At 42.5% G+C, this 23169-nt stretch overlaps 1 protein-coding gene and 1 non-coding gene across 2 annotated transcripts in view; both read right to left on the bottom strand.

Moving 5' to 3' along the window:
- Positions 1-499: 499 nt before the first annotated feature.
- Positions 500-23169, bottom strand: part of eif4g2b (eukaryotic translation initiation factor 4, gamma 2b) — a 33753-nt gene continuing 11083 nt past the window's right edge. The window contains exons 2-21 of the mRNA XM_052060378.1: positions 10941-11057; positions 9745-9810; positions 9411-9536; positions 8813-8915; positions 8596-8727; positions 8345-8411; positions 8111-8262; positions 7927-8037; positions 7218-7400; positions 6972-7113; positions 5983-6140; positions 5794-5907; positions 5375-5503; positions 4589-4693; positions 4150-4365; positions 3816-4074; positions 3439-3643; positions 2521-2729; positions 2239-2360; positions 500-1591 (exon numbers count right to left, since the gene is read on the bottom strand). Coding sequence (XP_051916338.1) covers positions 1526-1591; positions 2239-2360; positions 2521-2729; positions 3439-3643; positions 3816-4074; positions 4150-4365; positions 4589-4693; positions 5375-5503; positions 5794-5907; positions 5983-6140; positions 6972-7113; positions 7218-7400; positions 7927-8037; positions 8111-8262; positions 8345-8411; positions 8596-8727; positions 8813-8915; positions 9411-9536; positions 9745-9810; positions 10941-11057 — 2782 coding nt within the window. The 3' untranslated portion in view covers positions 500-1525. The remainder of the gene's footprint in view (positions 1592-2238; positions 2361-2520; positions 2730-3438; positions 3644-3815; positions 4075-4149; positions 4366-4588; positions 4694-5374; positions 5504-5793; positions 5908-5982; positions 6141-6971; positions 7114-7217; positions 7401-7926; positions 8038-8110; positions 8263-8344; positions 8412-8595; positions 8728-8812; positions 8916-9410; positions 9537-9744; positions 9811-10940; positions 11058-23169) is intronic.
- Positions 5594-5743, bottom strand: LOC127598500 (small nucleolar RNA SNORD97). The gene has a single exon (XR_007961951.1). It is a non-coding gene; the product is annotated as a small nucleolar RNA SNORD97 (small nucleolar RNA).

Below are 23169 nucleotides of genomic sequence, written 5' to 3'. Positions count from 1 at the left end.
CTATAGTTGTGTTGAAAGTAATGGTCAGTCTGACAGTGATTTTCTACGTCACACCATACGCCAAACACATACAATTTCCTGTGTCAAATCAACCCTGAAATTTCAATTTAGCAGCGTCCGGCATGAAAGCTGGCCTTTCTCCAGTGTCCATAATTTGTGCACCGACAAATCAATCCCCGCAAATTTCAAACTTGATCGTGTCAGAGCCTATGTGTGACCGTATTATTACGCAAATTAACTTCCGAGTGGATCTACCGCCTATTTGCCTCTCGTGTCCAACCAATTAAACAATTCACCTTCCTGCCGTTTCCTCAACCCTCACATTTGTCCTGTTTCTCTGAACCATGTTCCGGGTGAGCGCACCGCAATCCCCAAGGGACGCCGGGCCTGCCACTTTGGCGAGCTGTCCGCTTTTGAGGGATCGCACCCCGAGTCGGCAACAGGCCAGGAAGCAAGTGGAATATTTCAGGATCCCCACAGACCAGGATGAAGTCAACCATTCGGACAAGTGATATTGTTTTTATTGGTGTTCATTTAGTGACTTTATTGACATTAAAGCAGGTGCACAATCATGAATGAGGATGGTCACGAACAATGACTCAGCAGTTTTTAAGTAAGGAGAACTAGGAGCGGGGCACTTGCATCATTTTATTTCATTCACTGAAACGTTAAAAAACAAAACACAAACATGATCAGTGTTGTCATTTATTTTACTTAAATTAAGGGATCACTGCCGTATGTCATGAAAACAGCAGCAAGGAACGGAGCATTCATCAACTGCAGTTGGGTGGGAGGCCTTAATTTTAGGACTATCATTTAACAAAATTGACCTCAAATGAAATCGGGTCACGAGGGAAGTCGACACACAGCATTGTGGAGCGACCGGCACGCTAAATGTAACAAGGCAACTTCTCAAATCAGCCACCGGAGCGAACCTGTATTTGTGGTTTTGAAATGCAAATAGGATCTGAAGATTCCTTGTAACACAAAATCGGCTTCAATACAGCTTGGGCCAACTAGTTTGGCAACGTGCCTCACTGAGTGCTGCTGTTTTGGCGAGTGACTTCCAAAGAATGTCAAGAATTCCAATATTATACGCTGTGAAGTTATTGTTTCTCACGTGACTAATTGGGGCCATCATTTGAAGAAATACGGTATCAAGCACAGCGCATAGGGCTTTAGATTTCAGAAAGGGCACAAAATGCCTGTCTGAAGAGGTAGAATGTCACTGGTGACTGGTTGAGGAGCAATTTTGACGCAAAAAGGTCAACACAGGCCATCGAAACCAAATATTACAGCCTTGATGGTTGCCCCGGAGCGAGTTTATTAGTCAAAAGAAGGTAAGGGGAGTTAAAAAGGAAAACAAGAACAAAGTCATGTCACTCCACACGTGTCCACAGAACAGAAGGAGGAAGGGGAGAGGAGGGTTTGGATGTGGCGGTGTTGCTCGTTAGTGGTTAATCGATCAATCAACGGTGGAGGTGAATGCAAAGGCAAAATGTCATCTTGTGTGGCTGGCGCCTCTTCAATCGCCGTCGTCCTCAGACTCCTCTTCCTCGGCAGTCTCCAACCACGTGAGCCACTGATTGACCTGAAGGAAGACCAAAATTGAGCTCAGTGGAGCTTTGCAGTGTTTTTCAAAATCAGGATGAGCTGCGTACTAATGGAAAAAAAATCGAGAGTTTTTGCTGTCACCATTGTGTTTTACGACACTCAAAATTCCAAAGTCTCTTGAGTAAGAGCTAAAATGCAAAAAAATAAACTGGGTCAAAATTCTGCTAGAAAATTGGAAGCGTCTTGGATGGGTGCGGTAAAAAAAAATAAACGTTCCTTACGCTCACACGTTTTGGTTTCAGACATTCAAAATCGGTCCGTACACTTTGATAACCGTTTTGCTATTTTGATTCAACATGACAGCCTGTGTGGATGACTAAAGTAATCAAGAGATTTGTTACTGTTGAGAAGCTGAAATTGTGGACAATTTTAACTTAAAAAATATTTAAACGATTGCGATGAAGGTCATCTGTGCCATGCTCAAGCCCGCTTGACACCAACGTTCTGGTGCGTCGACGTTATTCATGACAAATAATCGACGAATCGAAATAATCGAGCTCAAGTATCATGGTATGCTCGGCGTAGGCCTGCAACTGCCAATTTTAATAACTGACGAGACCAATTTCCACGCAATAAAAATAAGTTTATATATATATATACAGTATATATTTGTTTTTAAAGTACCTGGAACAAAGCTTTTCCTTTTCCAGGGAATTCTTGGGTGATGTCTTCTTTCCATGCGAGGAAGGCTTCTTCTTCAATGATCTCCATGTCATAGAAATTGACAAAGTAGCGCAGCAGCATGCCTTGAAAAACAAAACGGCTTTAAGTATGCGTTTTTTGGGGGGGCGCGGGGCGGCTAAATAAATAACTTTTACACCGAACCCACCGGAGGAGGATCATTTTCGCACAATTTGACTGGGGTGTACCTAATAAAGTGACCCGGGGCGGGTGGTCGTATCGTACCTTTGGGGAAGCCGTTGGCGTTGCAGTGCACCTGCAGGGCGTAGAGGGCGCTGACCTGCAGCTGGGTGTGGTCGTGCAGGAACTTCTGCATGACGGGTTTGAAGGCCAGCAGCAGCGTCTTCTCCTGCTCCAACTGCTCCTTGGAGGGGGCCGACAGCTGCTCGTCGCCCTCGGACACGCACAGCTCTTGGGCAATGTACTGCAGGAAGCTGAGGTGAGAAAAGAAGGTTTCGGTCCAATATGTGAAGGCAAAGGACTTTTTTTCCTCAAGTTTTTGGGGTGCCGCTGTCTCTCACACAGAGCAGATCCAGCTCTACAGCTAGCAGTGGTTTGTTTGTAATCTTCAAATATAGAGAAAAGCTCCCCATAGTACATAAACAAATTCATTTGCAGTAATGGCGCCTATTTCTCTGACAAGCAGTCTTCTCAATCTGCCCACCATCACCTTTTTAACTAACCTTGAGGCCAATGTCAAACGTCATTTTTAGTTGTGGGGTTTTTTTGGGGGGTCATGTTGCGGGCCACAAAAAATGGACGGTGGGCCGCAAATCACCCCAGGCCGTATTTTGGAAAATTATGTACAAAACTTAGTTGGATAATTTAGAGAAATTAGTCTTCTAATCAGTGTGAAAATCTTCAGATTATAATCTAAAAAGGTGTTTTGAATATCTTTTAGGGGGCGGGGGGGGGGGGGGGGGGTTGAAACTTTACCGTGGTTTTAAAAAGGTTTCAACAACCGCTAATACTGTCGGCTCAACATTTTTTTCCAGAGAAGTCATAAGCAGGGCACAATATGATTGCCTGTTTGCAGAAATGAGTAAACAAAACAACAAGTTAATTGTGAATATTTTTTGGTTGTGTTGTCAGAATCTACTATCAGCTCATGCCTCGTTCAGATTTTGTTGCTTTCTACCATACCTGGTTATGAGGATGTTGACGAAACCTTTGTCGGTGTGGAGCTTGGGGGAGATATTGTCCTTGATCCACTTGTAAATGGACTGTGGAGATGGGTCTGCCGTAATCTGCTTCAGCAGCTCCTTCTCCAACTTGAGCAGCGGGAACAGGAAGCTGAGGCCCTTGCCCTCCAGGATCTCCAGCATGCGATCCCTGTTCTGGTCGATTTCTACACAGTGGACGAGGGTTTAAGCAAGGATGCTACACCTTCCGGAGCTTAATGCGCTTTAAAAGAAAACTGCAGAATTCCGACCGGGCAAAGTCCATGCTGTGGTCAATCGACGACGTGTGATTGACCATTGTCGAGCAGCATAGAAAATTGACGGCCATGAAGCACCTACCAGGGAGCATCTTCTGCATGTTGACTTTGCTCTGTTGGAAGATGTCGGTGAGCCACTCGCGGTCCTTCAGCTTGGCTGTCTGCTGCAGGCAGAGCAGGAAGAGCGGGAAATGGGTGCCGTTCTCCAGCGGGTGCGCCAGCTCGGCCACGCTCAATAGCTCGGCGATGACGGCCCGCGCGACAAACTGGGCCAGGTAGGACTTAACCAGGGGCACGTCGACCTCGATCTTGGGGCACTGGTCCAGGACATTGAGGAAAGCCTGTAAAAGGAGAGACATGTCCATGCGGCCATGTTACCGGAAAACAAATGACAGCATTTTTGACATCATGCACACCTGCATGAAGTTTTCAGCTGTGATGAGTCCGTCGACACGCAGCGCGTGGATGAGGGTGCTGGCGTGCTCTTTGTCCTCATCAGGTCGGTCCAGAGAGCACACGATGATCTTGCTCAGCATCTCCGACAGGAAGTGCTTGGGGGCCTTCATTTCGCGCACGCTACTGACCGCCTCGCTCAAGTTCTTGCTGGTGAAGTACTCGCTTATGGTCGCCTCCTATGGTCATCCATTCAAAATGCATCATCATCTCTTAAACATTTAATTAAAGTCTCATATCGGCACATACATTAGGCAATATAGTGAACCTCCGTATATTCCTGGAACACCAGTGTGTCTTTTAAAGATCAGAATCTATGCTGTCAAAAACACAATGTGACTGTCGGATTTAGTTTGGAGGTGGGTTTTTTTTTTCTACTTATCATTATACTGGTTGACCTACCGTCATCTTCAGCAACTCCTCCCTGGCAGGAGGTGGTTTCTTGTTGGTCTTGGGAGGTTTCTCTTGAATGGGCGGCGGGTTGGTTTTCAAGCCAAGCTGAGGGGGCTGCGGTGAAGAGGTGTGCGATTAAACACACAGGGTGTTGAATTCTTTTTTTTTTTTTTTACTCCTATCTTTTTGCCTTTTATGCCTTTTATGCCATGAAATGACCTTCATTTATTTTCTTTCATTAAACTTGGACTCGTATGTATTCAAATAAGCACCTAAAACAAAATGAGTCGTGGTCAGTGAAGGAATGAGTACAGTGGTACTTTCTTCTGAGTGCCTCAAATCAAGAGTTTTTCACATTGCGAGCAGTCCACGGATCACTTTTTGGCTTCATGTCCCGAGCCAAATTTTGCATGACATAAGTGAAGCGGGACACACACACACACGCGTACGCACTTTCAGCCAAACAATTAGACAAGGAAATCACTTAAATAGTACATAGCAGAGGTGGAAAACTGCCAATTGAGCTGGAGCCAGAACTCCTGATTACGGTCACAAAGACCTTTAAAGCACACTAGCAAGCGAGTGCACTACGGTGTGTGTATATCAGCTTAATTTAATCACTTAAAAAAAAAGTCAGCATATTAAAAAAAACACCATTTCACTTAGGAGGAATAAATTGAGTTACAAGCTTGGCCATAGCACAAATTCATCTCGTAAATGTGCAAAGGTGGCATTGTACATTTTGATGGGACAGCTTGTCCAGTTCAACTTGACACCCGCACAAAACCTGCTCACCTGTCCCAGGGGTGGTGTTTGTGTGCGAGGGGGCTGGGTGCTGGGAGGCATCATGGAGGGGATCTGCGGTGTGAGTTTGGGAACCTGGCTCTTGTTGAGGAGGAATGACTGAGCTGGCCGCAGGCTGATCTGCGGGAGGACACACACAAAACACAAAAAAGGGCATTTATTTATCTCACATCTTAAAACAAATCCACCACCTCTGCACCAACTGTGGTCATGCCCTCAGATCTCATAATCACAGTCAGAGGACCACCAACCAGCTTGAGGAATAAGAGCAGAGGAGGAAAGAGAGAAAGGTGGAGGAGGAGAGGACTGGTGGCAGTGTGCTCCCTCAGAATAACGCGTCTTTTTATCATCAACGAGCATGAAAGGGGATGAGGAGCGCACGCTAAACGGGTGCAGTGCAGGCGAGTTACCTCATCCGCATTGAGCTGTCCTTTCTTGCTGAAGCGTGGGGGCAAGTCCTTGGATGGGACCTGCTGCTGTGCCGCGTGGTTTTGGCTCTGGCTGAGGAAATGCTGGTTCTGAACCTGCACGGACAGAGAGGAGAGTGAGACATCCGGGAATGGGATGACATGTGAAGAGGAGGTAAGGTGCTCACTTACCTGGTTGGACTTGACGAAGGACGACTTGGCCCCAATGTCGAACTGCGACTGCGGCTGAGGAGCGATGTGGCCGTTGAAGAGCGGGTTGGTGCGATGGCGTCCCATGGTAGGAGAGTACCTGTCCTGGATGACTCCCGGTCCTGTTCCAATACCACTGCCTGGAGGAGGGCCACATGTTAAAAATGTACGTTTGAATGTGGAGTCATCTTTGCAAGTCATAAAATATGAAGCCAATAAAAACAATATACTGATTTTTGATCAGGTGGAATCTTTGGATAAAAAATTACTTCGTCATTCCCGCAGATCTTCCTGAGGATACCTGCAATTTTAAGTTAAATTGTAAACGCTTTGTGGCCATCACATTATATCGCAGGTGAAATTTACCCAATACAAAGTTTATAAGAAATAATTTTCTACATGGAAAAACAACATGAAACCTGATTTCTGTTTTCTTTTTGACACAGCTCAACGGGCTTAAAAACAGTCATTCACACAGACTGAAATATTCAACTTTATAATTTCAGCTGAAAGCACTTGTTTTAAATTTAAGGCCTGTATTCAGCTCATCACGTCACTTTGCGTCTACTTCATGGCTAATGCTAAACATTTATACCAGAATTGTAAATTGTCTCCACTTTTAACACCCCTAGATGACAAGACAAACCACACAATTAACTCAAGAAATTAGCATGTCACATAACTGAAAATTAGTTTTTAAAATCCAATCTAAATATAGTTATGATTTTGAAACAACAGATACATGGCATATTAAATATTGAGGATTCGAGTCAATATTAATTGACCAGCTAGTAATGGTGTTGCGGTGAGGATAGTTTTTGGTTTCTTTATTTAAACTGACTTTGCAGTTGATCATAACGACCCTTGCGTATTTTGGATGTACCAAGTCATTTTTAATCAAACACGGTTTCAACATAAGAAGTTCATTCATAAACGGGTGTATCGTGGCTCCATTTCCTGACTACTCCTACCCGGCATTTGTCCAAACATGTCGGCCAATCCGCCCAGCGTCTCCCTGTCCAATTTCATTCTGCTGGGCATGAAGGGGCTTTCCAAGAAGAAGTCCATCCTCATGCCCTGCGACATAGGTGCTGGGATGAAAACGCCCAAATCCTGCAGGTAAAAAGATGCCAGTTCACAAATAAATAAATAAAAATATCACCAACGCAGAGATGTTCTGCTCGGGAATGTGGCGCACTCATCCAAGACCCGCTAACCTTCACCGCGTCCTGTCGGATCTGGTTGATCGTCTTTGGTCCGTTGTCGAGGAAAGCCTTGCGGGGGACCCAGTTGTTCTCGCGCAGCTCCACCGTGTCTTGCAGCAGGAAGCGGATCCTCGCCGGCAGATCCTTGTTGTTCATTAAGGATCGCATACGGCCAAAGTACTGATCCATTAAAGACTGTGGCAACAGAAAAAAAAAGCCTTAAATTGACACAAAGGATTATTGTGAACCACAGTAAAAGCTCCGGTTAAACATATTAAAAAAATAAAATAAGTAAATTTTTCTTGTGGGGGAAAAAAAAAACTTGAATCGATGATCACATCTTTTTAGAATCGATGATCCTATGGGTTATTCTAACGAATACTCATACTTATTGCTTTTTTGAAAAACAGAACATGAGGCTTGGTTCGTTGTGTGCCCTCAAGCTGCAAGTGGTTATCATGGTAACAAAAGCCTGACTTGGCCTTTGCAATGTGGGGAAAAAAAATCCCACCCCCAAAATGGTGCGATGGTTAATTGTGCTGTAATTCTTGATTCTTTGCTCACGGTACAAAAAGTAAGTCACTGGCCTTTAGACACCTGGCAACTACTAAGCATGAAGAATACCCAAAGTCAACTTTGGAGACGGAAACAAGTGGAAAATGGAGCCACCTTGAATGTCTCCCCTAAGAGGCAACTATGCCATCTTTCTGATTGCGGTTACCTTTGCTTTGTCATGGTCGAGTCTCGGCCCGACAGTCCTCATTATCTGACAGAGACACTCCAGATCCTCGCCCATATCCTTAAGTTGGACTCTCTTCTTCTTTTCCAGAAGCTTTAAAAAAGGAGAGGGTCACACAATATTCGCCGATGGACATCTTTTCCAGAGAGCCGAGGAGGATGTGTACCGTTTTGATGCACTTATGAAGGATAGATTCATGGATGAGGTCAAGTTTGCCAAGTTCCCCGATGAATTTAATGTTGCCAAGCATCTTGATCTTGGCAATGGCTCTCTGCTCTTCCTCCTCAGAAGTAAGAGGGTTGTCGTGTTTGTCATAGACTGATGGACGAGACGAGGCGTTTAGGCGGGATAAATTAAATTGAACCCACAGGCAAAGCCACTTCTCATCAAGTCGACGTACTTTCAACATTTCTGGCGCGGTTTTCAAATTCATCTTGAAGCTTGGAAATCAGCAGTCTTCTGAAGGTCTGGAAAAGCAACACCGTCAGTGTGGAAGGTTAACCATTTTTTTTTCAACGAAAAAAAGGGTATTGAATGCACATTCAAAGCTGTAAAGGTGACGCAAATAGTGGCCTGTGATGTTTAGTAAGCGTGTGTGTATGTAAAATACGTCGCCGCCGATAGAACCAACGGTGAAGGAATTCCACGCACTGTGCTCTGCTTTTGGGAGGTTTGGCTCTCGGTCGAAGGGCCATCAAAGTTTGGTGCGTCCTCTGCCAAGCGCAGACATAGCTGAGCATAGAGCGAGCTATACTTGGGCTCTTCTAGGGCTTTGTCCACAATCTGCACGACACAGAACGAGCGGTCGAGAGTCACCGGGCGAAAGCTTACGCGTCGACATCCGAGTGCTGCGTGTGCGTGTACGTACCAGCAAGATGATACCTTTAAGGACGAGTTTGGAGTCTACGCCCACGTTGAGGAGCTCAAGGCATAGCTTGTCAAACTTATCAGGCGTGAGTTTGTTGAGTATGCTGGAGGAATGAGAACACATGCCGCCTCAGTGTGACGCCCAAGAATAAAACGAGCCATCTTCGTATTTGAATGCCACACAATGCAACGTACCACACTGGTTCTGGCACAAAGTTGATTATTGGCTAATTGTCTAATTTACATCAGAGTTTTCAATCTGCCTGCCTGCTCCGGCCTTGCGTGGCAACGAAAAATTCAACCAACAAGTCGACAGTTTTTGTTTTGTGTGTTTTGCTTAACCAATCACTTTTGTGAAAATAGTAAAACCAGCGGCACTGGGGACTGCTCTAGCACTTTGCTAAAACAATTGTATCAAGGTCGTTGAATAATCCACTCCAACTCAACTTCCATGACGTTACGGTTGACAACAAAATGTCTTTATTCACTCAACTCTCTGTATGTAAGCAACCTTTTTTTCATGTTTAGAAAATTAGCATGGATGAACACGGTAGTGGGGAGAGACATGGATTAAGAGGTGAAAAAGCACGCTGGCTTACCCTCTCACTTTCCTGAAGATGGCATCGTGCCGCTCTTTTTCGTTGCTGGAGTTGGCATCTCGTCTAGTGCTTCGTGAAGGAACCCATTTCTGAACGCTTTGCCCTGGGGTTTTCCCCAGGAACTCGCTGCGCAAGCCCAGAGGAGATCATTCGTATTAACACACACCCACACCGTACAATCCCCCCCCCCAAATAAAATTAATTAAAAAACAAACAAACATGACTTCATAACTTGAAATGACAGTTGTGGGTTACAGGTGAGGATTAAAGCATCCGTGGATGACTGTAGACATGTAACAACAAGCGCTGGAAAACGGTTGAGGTGGTGACACACCTGTTGCCGACAGTCTTGGGATAGTGCTGAGGTGCACCCCTACCACCTCCTCCCCCCGAAGAAGCACTGCGCCAGGGAGTACAAGCAAAATACAAGCTGTAAGACTGACAACAGAATAAGACTTTATTTGTCACAATGTGGCAACTGTGCGTGAATAAAATAAATACTGCATGCAGTTGATGCTTGCCTAACACATAATTAAGAAAGCATGGTACAGCACAATCTAATGAGTTCCAGTACAAGAGCTGGTACTTTAAATATGCATTTTTCACTTTCGTTTTGAAAACATTTTGGTTCACACATGAGAGGTCCTAGATAATGATTTATTAACTGGAAGTGTAATGATACACCAAAATCAAGGTTCAGTTCTCATCTCATCGTCTTACGACTGTTCGAGATTTATTGGATTTTCTGAAAAATTATAAATGATTGTCACAAACAACATTATCTTTGAGGTAATACATTTCCCATGTGACGTCAAGCAGAAATTTAGCAGGTCAAAAGAGAGAAACCTGTCTTTTCTGTAGCAAGAACAAATGCATAGAGCTAAATTCTACTTTGAAAATTAAGCGAAAGATATTTGCGCCTCACTTAAAATTATTTTCTAAATCGTGTCAGTGAAAGCGTATTAACATGTTCAGGGTGTTGCCCAGGACTTGGGGAAAGTTTTTTTCTTAAAGTACTTACTCACATAGCTGATCTATCAGGAGGTGTCATTTATTCCCCTGTCAAAATTAGTCATCACACGATGATGCACAGATGAAGGTTTAATCAAGAAATTTATCTACACTAGAGACAAACTATTTATTATATTAACCTTGGGAGCACTGTTCGCTCGTACGGCGCCATTTTGACTTGGCTCTCACTCAATTGTCGACCTAATAAAATGTCCCCGGATCGAACTTGTGCAAATCAGAAAACAGATTAGCAGAACATTGTGTCGCTGTCAAATGCAATAGGTACTTTCACGTAACAATTTAATTGAATTATAGAGATGCACTGGCAGCGGTTCATGTTTGGCGCCTACGACAATCTAAGGTGGTGGTGCCTGCGTGTAGACTTGATCGAACACCGCATCACACAGAGTCGATGGCATGCACACTGCATGCAGGGTTGTGCTGCCATCCACCACCCAGAGGACTCAAATCATCACACGGCTCATATCAACAGAACCAACGCAACGCAAGAATATTTACCTGAAACGAGAAGCACCCCCTTCTGCAATCACACTCTCCACTTTGGCGGCTTGACAATGAAGGATAGTGGAAAAAATAAGGATAATAGGAAGGGATGGGGTGGGGGGGGCGACGGTTCTGCGAAGGAAGAAGAGGAACAACCACCAAGTCAATAGACGAGCAATCACACACTTGGCATAATCTATAATCCAACAAGGAATAAACTTGCTTGAGTTCATATTTCAATCCGCAGTAGTTTTCGTTACAGCCTGGCCTCGTCACTAACGAATACGCATGATATGAAAGCATTCATGAGGTCACCACGACAATGCACGCATGATGCCGTTATTACACAATTCATTTCTCTGCGAAGGGGTGGACACGAGTGACAAGACGTGAATAAGTCATTCGTGACCATCGCTGTTGGAACAAAGCTCGCTCACTCCCCAGTCTCTTTGGGGTGGCCGGCTAGGCCAGTCGCTGAGCGAAACGACGTCGCGTGTTAAAAAGCGTTCAAAACAACGTTTAATGTCAGCAAGCTATTGTTCGGTTGTTTTTAATTGTTAACATAATTCGATGATACGAACTGTCTAATGCGACAAAATCAGTAATCCAGTTGGAGAAAATAAAACGCATTCCGGTGCAGTAGAGCGGGGAAAAGCGCCGTGGATAGCCGCTTACCAAAATCGGACACGGCACTCGTCCTTATTCTGATTGGCGAGCAATAAATGGCATTTGATATCACACCAAATCGAAGCAGTATCAGAGAGACGACGACGTTACGGCCAAGGATGGGTTACGAGCAGCCGACTCAGATGCTAATATGCTAATAGCTAGCACGACTGGATGGCAAATTTTCGCTTGTCAGCTAGCGCGACGCCATTTTGGATCAACCGGTGCGGCGTTTGCGTCGCAGGGATAGAGAAAAATAATCTGCCCTACCTTCACCAAGGCAGCGTCAGTTTCGCAAATGTTTTGTGACTACCTAAGGGGAAAAGGAGAATTGTGCAAAAGACAAGGCGGAAAACAAAATGGCCAGCGGCAGGAAGACGAGCGCAAAACAAAGCACGGGCATCAAATGTCTCTTGCTCGGTCGGGCTAATTTGCGTTAGCTGCCTAGTTTTTTCGATTCATTTGGGCCACGCGAGTCGCCAATCAAAGCGTTTCCTATCGTTGACGAATTTTGTTGCTGTGCCGATTTGGACCAATTAAAAGCCAGAAGGACATTATAAGGCGTTACCAGTATGAAGGTCAGCCAATGAAATGTTTTAAAAGAAGACAACGGACCGCCCTCATTATAATTGATTGACGTCCAATTTAACATCTGCAGTGCAGGAAACCACATAACGTGGGTTGGTTATTCATAAATAAAAATCGGCTTTAACGTATACCGAAAATCTGTAAATTAATTCAAATAGAATAATTTCCAATTCTCATTATATTAACATTGAAGTTCATGCAAACCATTTAGTTGGAATGCATATTAATAAGTACCGTTCCACAATTTTCCTGCCATCATCCTCATTAATTTGGTTTTAATGCACAGGAATGAAGCAAACCTGGACATGTGATTAATTTCCATAGCTAAAAAATGTAGGGCAAAACTTAAAGATTGATAACTTAATTGGAATTACGGAGACAAAAAAAAAAACAGACAAAGTGGTTGCTTTTAACCAGTGAATTGTTTAGTTTAAATTGAATTTTATTACTTTATCTATAAAAAAGTGCTTAACATTGTATTAAATGCTACTTTTTATGAAAACAATCATTATTTTTTACATTTTCAGACTGGAATTTTAATTTGGGGGCTTTTAAATGAACAAAAATAGTTTAGAAAATAAAAAATTAAAATGAAATGCGTTCGTTTTGGAAAAAAGCACATTTTAAGGCTGAATAAAACAGAATTAAATAATTATTAGCCGAGATCGCAGTTACCGTTTCAGTTTTTCGTCCCGCGAGACTTGCAGAGTGACTTACAGTGTAACTTAGTCGCCACTAGAGAGCAGAATAGTCCCTCCTATTCAGAAGATTTAAAAAGAAATTAAAGCGTTTCCCTCATGTGGGATGTATCCACAAGACCCCCGTTTAAAGCAACAATCAACCACACCAGCCTAAAAGTAATTATCGCTTTAATTAGCCATGCACCTTGCTTCCATATCTGAAGCAGAAGAGGAAGACGAGGAACCAGAAGGAGCTCAGCTGCACAGTGCAAATTGATTCGTGGCACTTTCTAATTGTTTCACCAAAGCATAAACCACAGAGCATTCAGGCGTGAGGCTAAAAATATTCCAGAAATTAAACATGCCAACCATAAGAGAATAATAGCTTGTTCCCTTTAGACAAATCTTCCACCCATCAAAAATAATGGGAATAGAAACACCGTATTTTTTTTAGATACTTTAGTTTAGTGACTGATGCATAACTTTGTCATCAAGACTCATGCATAATAGAAGGGAACAGATATCGCCCTCTGTTGTGACTGATACGCACTGTAACTCGTGCACATAAATATTTGATTTCCTCCAGCTGATTGGCCGCTTTAGGGTGCATCATTTTCAGATACACGGTGACCGGCGTTTATCCTGGGGTTGGATTTGGGAGAGAAAGTAAGTCAAGCCAGCCCTTATAGATTGAAATTTAATACATAATGACCGATGAACAATTCCATTTATGAAAAGCTTTTGGGAATGCATTATGCTCGGATCTTGGGGACCCAATCAAGAAACTAGATCCGGCATGAGCTGCATGTAAGCTGTTCAATTATTTCACAAGTGAGCCATGGAGAGACTAAGCCTTGTGATATTTTCACAGGCTGAAGTTGGCATAAGTACAGATGTCCAAATACATTTTGATGCAGATTGATTCCCCCCCCCCCCCCCCCCCCCCCACACACACACATTATTCGCCACGTACGTACAAAGATTTGGAATGGACAAATTATGTCAGATTCCTCTGCTGACTCCCACAAAGTCATGGGAAGAGGGAAAGGGGGCGTGGTCATATTGCTGAGGAAAAAGTGGCGTTTTAAGAGTAGTTATTTATCGACTTGTTTTTGTTAAACAAATTGATAACATTGAAAATGCAGGAAAACGTTTTTGGCTGAAAAGTGGGACTTCGTTGCCGGACCGTTCCTTAACGAGACCCCTTTGTATTTTTAAAATAAGAAATAAACGATAATAAGGAGCTAAGATGGATGCCAGTGTTTCAGATGTGACAAGCGTGACCTTATCCAAACGTTCTCTTGTTCTAACAAAATGCAAGCCTTGGACATTTAAAAATAAATGACACCATCTTTGGGGTAGAAACAATAAGGCGGTAATTTTTCCTTACTCGGATCTCTTCAAAGGCTCTTTTGGCTTGACCTCAATGCTTCACCTACGTGCCTCCCATGTGTGCCACCCCTTCATGACCTTGGGGAGGCTTGGGGCAACAAATGCGAAGTAAAGGTCAATCATTGAATTCTCCTCCAAGGCACAGTGACCTTGCGGACACATTTCTGCTCAGCCTTTGTACATGGCATACAGTATAGTCTTACACCTGTCACAGTGGAGGGTTATTAAAAAAGGGGGTAGTACGTAATATACGCTGACCTCAGCATTCATGTACATAGAAGAAAACAGCTTTTGAATAGCCGTCAACTGTCGTGACTGATGCGAAGCTTTGACATCAAGACTCTCGCCTGTCAAGAAAAATGGGTATTGAATAGTTGTCTACTGTAGTGACTGATGTGCATACAGTAGGAGGCTTGTGCACACATTCTTGTGATTGGTGGTCTTTTGTGCGGGGAAATAGAAGAGAGCAGAACAGGAATGAGCTGGTTTGCTTCGGTTGTGGTGTCAGACAGCGATAACCTATTGTCAAATGAGTGTATCGGAGAGCGTGTAATGGATAGCAGGGGAGATTAAAAAAGAAGATATCGCCGCTGATCATCGATCCCCATGTAAAGAGGGTCACCTGGAGCGCGATTGCTCAGAGTAGCACCAGCGAAGTTGACAGATATGTTATTTGAGGCAAACTGCGGAAGGGTGGGGATGTCAGTCAAGCGTTATTCACACGCATACAATCTGACTTTTTACTTTTAACAAATGGGAATAATAAAAAAAAAAAGAAAAATCAAGACAATTGTATTCTTGTTAAATTATGACTTTTTTTCCCCACAAAAATGCACTTTATTCTCGCAAACTCATGACCCTTTTCTGGGAAAACATTTTATGTTATGGCTATAAAATTAAGACTTTTCTTGGAAAAATTCAACTATATTGAACAATATTACAGTTTTAAACCTTCCCCAAAATGACACTTTATTTTTGAAAGAATGCAAAGTTTGCTTTCTAAGACACTTATTGTGATCTTTTCATATTTTAAATAAAAGGTGTCACGTATGCAAGGTGGTGGTGGACCCCAAAGAGCAGGCAGGAGGGGGGAGCAGGTTGTACTTGATGAATTGTATTAAAACAAAACTAAATCCAAAACAAAGTCCCAAGAACAAAAAAAATCCAAAGTAACAAACGAGCTGGGAGTCCTTTTAAAGCACTAATTACGACAACAATTATGATCAACAAGTGTGCACCGCCTTTATTACCGATTTGTCTTACTGTTTATTGTGCATTTTAAATTGCTCCATGTACAGCACTTTGTATGCAGCGATGGCTGTTTGAAAGTGCTCTATAAATACTGTTGACTTGACTTGACTTATTTTGGAGAAATATAAGACTTTTTAATTTGAAAAACAAAACAGGTTGAATTTTTTTCAACATTGTTTTCTTCGTCTCTTCATATAGTGAATGTTTATCAGCATATGTATTTTACAGTGCATTTCATTGGGTGTCATTTATAAGCACATTTTCACTCTTCACGGCCCGAGTAGCCAGTCATCTTATCGTTCCTTGTCCTCAAACAAGTGCAGTGGAGGAACTTCAACACACTGCTCCCACGAAGTTGGAAAATTGTTTGACGGTTTCTGGATAAGGCAACTCATTAAGATTCAAGCACTGTGGTCGAACCTGATCGACTCATTAACTGATTAAACAAAACCAGACATGAACTCCAAATCTGTTTTCCCTCACAAAACACCTGCTGAGGTTTCAACGTCAGGCCTGTAGGCTCGGCTACGCTAATCTCCCTTTTCGTTTGCCCGCCATCTTTATCTTAAGCGTGCAGATCAAGGCAAACAGTGGCTTATTTGTCAATTAAATCCCGATGGCTGCGTCACGCTCTGTGCCTTTTGCTCATTAAAAGACCAAAACGTGGCTGGACCACACCATTAAAGCCATTGTTAATGGTGCAGGCAATGTTTGAAGTCACATTTGAACATTTTTGAATGTAACAAATTTAATGTTTCGTGACAACTATTGTATCAAATCCCTCTTATCTCAAATTTATTTTTTCCACTGAAATGACCGTGAATGCTGTTAATCTGTTCCAGTCCTACAGAAAACATCAACACATTTTGTGTGTGCGTGTGTGTGTGTGCCTTGCCCCCCAGTGGGCAAAAAAATGCTTACAAACAAATCAGGGTTGGGCATTTCTCCAATAAAAGACGATTCTATTCATATCTTCATATATGAGGTGTGATATGATCGATTTTAGAGCAAAAACGCCCCCCCCCAACTTTTTCTGAACAAAAATATAGAATCTTTTCACTTTTGCGGTGCGTTTGAACGTCAAACGCACCCCCTTTTTTTCCTCAGAAAAAGAACCTTTTAATTTTTTCCAGAATGGTGGAACCTGCCGTATATTTCACTCAGGAGCAACTGTCCAGTTCGTTTACTCTTTCCATTTGTTAGGTTGTTGTGTTTCCTGTCGCAAAATACGAGTTGACTGGTTGAAAAAAATAGCATTTATTGCATGTGTGCAAGGGGGTGGTCCTGGTGGTCCATTTGACCTCCTTTTACGTTTCACCTCATATCCTCAAATGGTAAATAAAAACCAATAGAACGGAGGCCACGTTTATGCCACTATATTTTTAGTGAAAAGAGAGATTTTTTTTCTTCTGTTTTCTTGTCTTCCTTTGTGTTTGGTATTTAAATGGCAGTACAAATAAATCCATCCATCCATCCTGAATCAGTTGCCAGCCAATCGCAGGGCACACAGAGAAGAACAACCATTCACGCCCACACTCACACCTCGGAGCGTCCAATCAGTCTGCCATGCATGTTTTTGGAATGTGGGAGGAAACCGGAGCACCCGGAGAAAAGCCACGCAGGCCCGGGGAGAACATGCAAACTCCACACAGTGAGGCCGGAGCTCGTATTGAACCCGGTACCTCTGCATTGTGAAGCCGACGTGCTAACCACTGGACTACCGGGCCGCCAGTACAAATAAATGTCATCTTCAATTATTATTATTTTTTTTGCAGTCTCCCTTCTGTTTTCTATCTGGCGCTTGAGCGGCAAAAATCAAACAAACGATATTGTCTTCATATTATTTTTCTTTTATTCTGACGCGTCAACTATTTGGTCCTTCAATGTTAAAACAGATTAAAAAACTCTTCAGATTTATTGATTTTATTCATGGGACTCTCTGTTTTGTATTCTTTTGTTGTGCTTGAGTGGTTAAGAAAAAAGAAATCTTCAGATTAATTGACCGCAGTCAATTAACCCTTGCAGTCGCTCCAGTTTTTTTCTCAAGTGGTGAGAAAAAAATGCAGTTCTTGCTGTGCTCTCTCCTGTTTCTACTGTGGCTGCTCAGGTGAGAATAAATTTTACATTTGTTAAATTTAACAAATTTCTTTTCTCCCAGTCTATGTCCTGTTTTAATGTTTGTTGTTTGAGTTGCATGCTTTTTGAATGTATATTTTCCTTCTGACAGTCTCTCACCAATATGATATTTTAGTTTTAAAAGCAGCTCAAAATGAATCGATTGGTACTGGTACGCCTCCCGAAAAATCTTCACATTCCTATAGTTCTTTCTGTTTTTGGGTCGCTGTGTTGTTTTCTTATTGCAACTCAAGCAGTCAAACAATTTATCATGAAATGTTATGGGTTTTTTTTCTTCATCCAGTCTCAGTCCTGTTTTCTATTTGTCACCCAAGTGGTAAAAAAAAAAAATCGTCATTGATATTTATGGTCTGCCGTGTTTGTCTCTATTTGTTGCTTGAGAAGGTTTTTTTTCCTTTTTCAAGTGTATTGATTCACGGTCCCTTCCCTGTAAATTTCTTGTTTTTTTTGTAACTAGCATTTTTATTAATTCAACCACACATAGGACCATACAAATCTTGAACATATGAATACAGAGGACGTCGTTCATTTCCACGCGTGTTTAGTTTCCACTACAACATGGCTGCATGCATGGCTGTAACGGCCCTTTAACATAGGAAACAACAAATGACATACAAAACTATTTGGGGGGAAAAAAAGAAAAAAAACCCTACAACTAAAAATAGTAGAATGTTGTGATCAACAGTGACAGGTGTCCCTCATAAGATAAGATATCCTTTATTCGTCCCACACTGGGGAAATTTACAGCCTCCAGCAGCAAGAATGTATGTAGAAAGAAGAAAGAGAAAAAAACAACAACAAACATCTTTCAATTAAATGCAATATGAACACAAATGGATAAATCGCAGTACTATTTACGATTTTCCTTCACATCATTTAATTATTACAGGTATTATTATTATGATTGTTATTTTTTATTCATCAGTCGGTAGGAACGAACGTCGGTATCTCTCCTTCTTGCAGCGCGGGTGTAACAGTCTCTGGCTGAAGGAGCTACTAAGGCTGGAGGGGGTGGGAGGGACTGGCCATCATAGCTTCATGTTGGATTTATATCCGTAATCTATAGTGACCTATCCCGATTTGTGGTGTCGTTCCCTCATTCATTTGTTTTTGTACTCCTCCCATTTTTCCCATCTCGTTTTAAACTTCCCTACTTGGACCCTTAATATGTATGTGAATCTTTCCAACTCAAATATTTCTCCCACTATTTCCAGCCACAGGTTCTTTGTTGGTGGGTCAGTTTTCAACCATGTTCTTGTTACGGCCTTCTTGCTGGCTACCAGCAACACTTTTACCAAGTACTCGTCTCTCGGTAGTACATTACCTTGATTTATATCGCCCAGATACATCACTAAGCCGGTCTTTGGTATTTCATAACCGATTATCTTTTTCAGTTCTCTCCAAACCTCTTCCCAATAACCTTTCAGCCTTTGACATTTCCAAAATATGTGTGCATGATCTACTGATCTGTCCTGTCCACATAACCGCCAGCACTCACTCTGCCCTTGTTTATATTTCCCGGTCATCCCTGGGGTTATAAAAAACCTCATAATATTTTTCCAACCAAACTCCCGCCAACGTCTCGAAGCGGTTGTTGATTGTTGTATCCTGCACATATTCAACCATACTTCCTCCGTTATCTCGGTTTGGAGTTCCTTTTCCCATTTCTCTTTTACGTACAGAGTCGAATTCCCCTTGTTCAATAGGAGCCCTTTGTATAGGGATGAAATCACAGTACTCTTGCCCCCTTTATATGCATCCATCATTACCTGCATGACATCATGTCTTTCAGTTGTCGTACCCATTTTTATTTCTTTTGTATAATAGTCTCTAACTTGTAGATACCTGAAGAGGTCGCTCCTTTCTAGATCAAACATGTCTTTCATTTTTTGGAAGGTCGGCATCTCCCAATTTCTTGGTTTTATGTGTCGCTTGATCATTATTACAAAAAAATACAAATCTTAAAATGGATTGATTTTTCTTATCTTACAGTCCTTGTCATGTTTTCTATTTAGGTGCCGTGGCAGTAAGAAATTTTTTTTATTACAATATATTGTTATTCTTCCCTTTCCAGTCTCTGTCCTCTATCTTTTTTCATGTCAGCACTCTTCTCATTTTACAATCATTTTCCTGGCAATTGAAACATTGTCACCTTTCCTCTTTTGAGGCTGTTACAGGCCCAGACGCATCATTGGCAGTAAAACACCCGCCGGGGTGTGAGTTGGACTCTATTAATCCATCTCTCAGAAGATTACTTGCTCACATTTGGCTGGTGGTAACTGTGGCGACCTGTCCACTGTCGAATTATTCATTGGGCGCGTCCGACCTGCTGCTCATTTGTTTTGAAAGGGCAAAGCACCTGGTTTCTATTCGGCATATTGACAGGAGTCTATTAAACAAGTGGTACAATTAGAGTAAAGTACCATTCACAGTGAAAAGGCCAAAGCTACTTGTTTCTATTCTGGGATCAAGAAAGTAAACAAACAAACAAACAAACAAACAAACAAACAAACAAACAAACACACAAACAAATAAATAAATAAAGGGTTCATTTTGAAGCGCTTAATGATCATTGAATATCTAAGGAAGAAGCCTATCCATTAAAAAAAGGGGCCACGTAATGCAGGAGGAACATGTGACTGCTGCTGCAGCAGAGGTAATAAAGGTGAAATACGCTGAGTATTGATCATGTGATCATGTGATTGACTCCCTCGGGGGTCAGTGAAGGGAGGTGGGCTCACCCCCCGCCTCCTCATGACTCGTATCCGCCACTATTGATCGACGCTGACAGGCCAGCTGTAGCTGCATAACAAAGGCAAAAACAAAAACATCTGCTACCAGACACCTTAAACCCTTGATTGTCATCTGATTGTGAGCATAGCATCGTCTTAACACTTCCCCTTTCCCAACACTGAGCCAAGTTACCACTATTTTTAGTTATACTGCTTCTATCTTCTCTTTAAAATGGGATAACAATCCTCAGAAGTTTGAATATGTTTTTTTTTCATTGCGCAAGATCAGAATAGAAACAAGAGGGTTGGCATTTCCACTATAAATCACATTTGACAGTACTGTCCCACAATTGCAAACATGGATTCTTGCTTTGACATTCAATAATCCCCTAAATGTTTAAAAAGGAATCAAACATTTTTATTGCTCGAGCACCGAATAGAAACAAGAAGGATTGGCATTCCATGCACCGCCCCCCCCCCCCAAAAAACGGGACTGTGGCTTCTTTGAAGACTTAAAATTATCTTTGATGTTTGCATAAATATGAAGTGCAAACTTGCGAGGCCTCCAACGAATCTAGGGAATTAGCCCATCCTGCTGATTTGCTAATCAGTCTGGAAAAGAAGGGAAAAACCAACGCCGGCTCCCCTCTCTCCTTGTGCGGCAAATTTACGAGTCGAGAGGGCCATCCTGCTTCCATCTCATCGCTCCGTGTTACGGCATAGGCCATGCATCACTTTTTGACAGCAATAATCACGCTGTCACTTGCGTGTACCGCCACGGTGGTTAAATCACATTCCGTGTTGAAAGCACTACGGCAACGTGATGAAATATTCAAATGTCGGAGTGGATGGTTGGTAATAAAAAAAAAAAAGGCCAGGAGCGATAAGTGGGAATCATGGAGGGACGATTCTAGTGTGATGGATGAGGACGGGAAAGTAGGTCAGGAGCGCAGGTTGGTGGACGGGGCCCAGAGTCAGGTATCACGGGGCTGGTTATGTCCTGCCTGTTGCCACTCTCAGATCAACTATCCAGCCAGGACATTAAAACAATGCAAAGAAATGTAAAACTTAATTACCTTTGATGTTCAGAGAGTACATATGTTTAGGTAGGTTTCAAACGGCAATTTGTCTTTCATGTTAATTAAGTCAAGTCAAGTCAAGTCAACAGTATTTATGGAGCACTTTCAAACAGCCATCGCTGCATACAAAGTGCTGTACATGGAGCAATCTAAAATGCACAATAAACAGTAAGATTATTAGAAGTAATTAAATTAAAACTGCGCTGAGAGTCAAAAAATAATGGCCAGGTTCCTTACACGTTGTGAATTGAATTGTGAAAATACAATCATCTATGCAAAAGACATGCATTTCATATATATTTCAGTTTTCATAACCCATTTCTCCATGCTTGTATAAAAGATCAACATGCAGCAACTTTGTGAACAGTGTATGCCAGACTCTGACTGGCCTTCAGGGTAACTGAAGGGCACATAGTTGCACCCGTGTAGTTAGCTGAAGGCAAAATTGTCTTTAATGTTGACCAAAACAGGCACGTTATCTTAAACAAAGACTACGTTGTCTTGTAATGTTTACAAATACAACCCTAAACGCCGGGCCGCGAAAAAACTTACATTACTTCCGATTTATTTATTTTGGAATCTGAAATATGTTTTGTTTTGAAAAAGGACCGGATTCTCTGTCACATCCGTCTACAGTACAGTACTGTTCAGTCTTGACGCGCTTCTCGGTCACGTGATAGGTTACCGCGAAAATGACACAAGGGAGCGAGAAAAAGGAGTAAAAAACAAACGTCTTTGGAAAGTTTCTTTGGGAAGGGGAAAAAGCCCAGCCAGGATACTGAAGAGGAGCCTATGACTTTCAAGAAAAAGAAGGCTACATTTCACAAACAGTATCAGGAGTTTTACTTAAAATTCGGATTTATTTCAACGGGAGATTCCCTCGCACCAAGCGCCCACAAGCAGCGATGGTGAGTCGTATTTTTAATACACTTGGTATTTGGCGTGCACCTTATTTTGAAGGCACGTGTAAACGTTACCATAGCGAATTGAGAGTGTTGCGGCCAAATAGGACGTTCCTCGTGTCATGATTCGTGTTTAGAAAATACCACAATATCATGCATGTCATATCATCTTATTTAGTACCCGCCACACATTAAACCGGTCCGTGGGGCACAAAAGGTTGGGGACAGCTGAACTGGAGTATACATTCTGGTAAGTTGAAAACTTTATTGATATTTATAAAAACATAACCTGAAAAATTTATATTGTCTTTGATGTTCACAAAAAGATTCACGTTAGGCTTGTTGAAGACTAACATGTCCTTGACTGCATTTTCACCAAAACACATACATTAGAGGGCGGCCCGGTATCCAGTGGTTAGCACGTCGGCTTCACAGTGCAGAGGTACCGGGTTCGATTCCAGCTCCGGCCTCCCGGTGTGGAGTTTGCATGTTCTCCCCGGGCCTGCGTGGGTTTTCTACGGGTGCTCCGGTTTCCTCCCACATTCCAAAAATATGCATGGCAGGCTGATTGAACACTCTAAATTGTCCCTAGGTGTGAGTGTGAGCGTGGATGGTTGTTCGTCTATGTGTGCCCTGCGATTGGCTGGCAACCGATTCAGGGTGTCCCCCGCCTACTGCCCGGAGTCTTTGATGTTTATTAAACACCTATTCTAGCTAAGGACTAAATTGACTTTGGTGGGTTACAAACACGTGCACATGAGGTTAATTGAAACCTAAATGGTCTTTGTGGATTACAATGTTTTTCATGTTCACCAAAA

The sequence above is a fragment of the Hippocampus zosterae genome, chromosome 3 (genome assembly GCF_025434085.1).
Source record: "Hippocampus zosterae strain Florida chromosome 3, ASM2543408v3, whole genome shotgun sequence".
Taxonomy (NCBI): Eukaryota; Metazoa; Chordata; class Actinopteri; order Syngnathiformes; family Syngnathidae; genus Hippocampus; species Hippocampus zosterae.
This window is presented reverse-complemented; position numbering and strand designations above follow the sequence as displayed.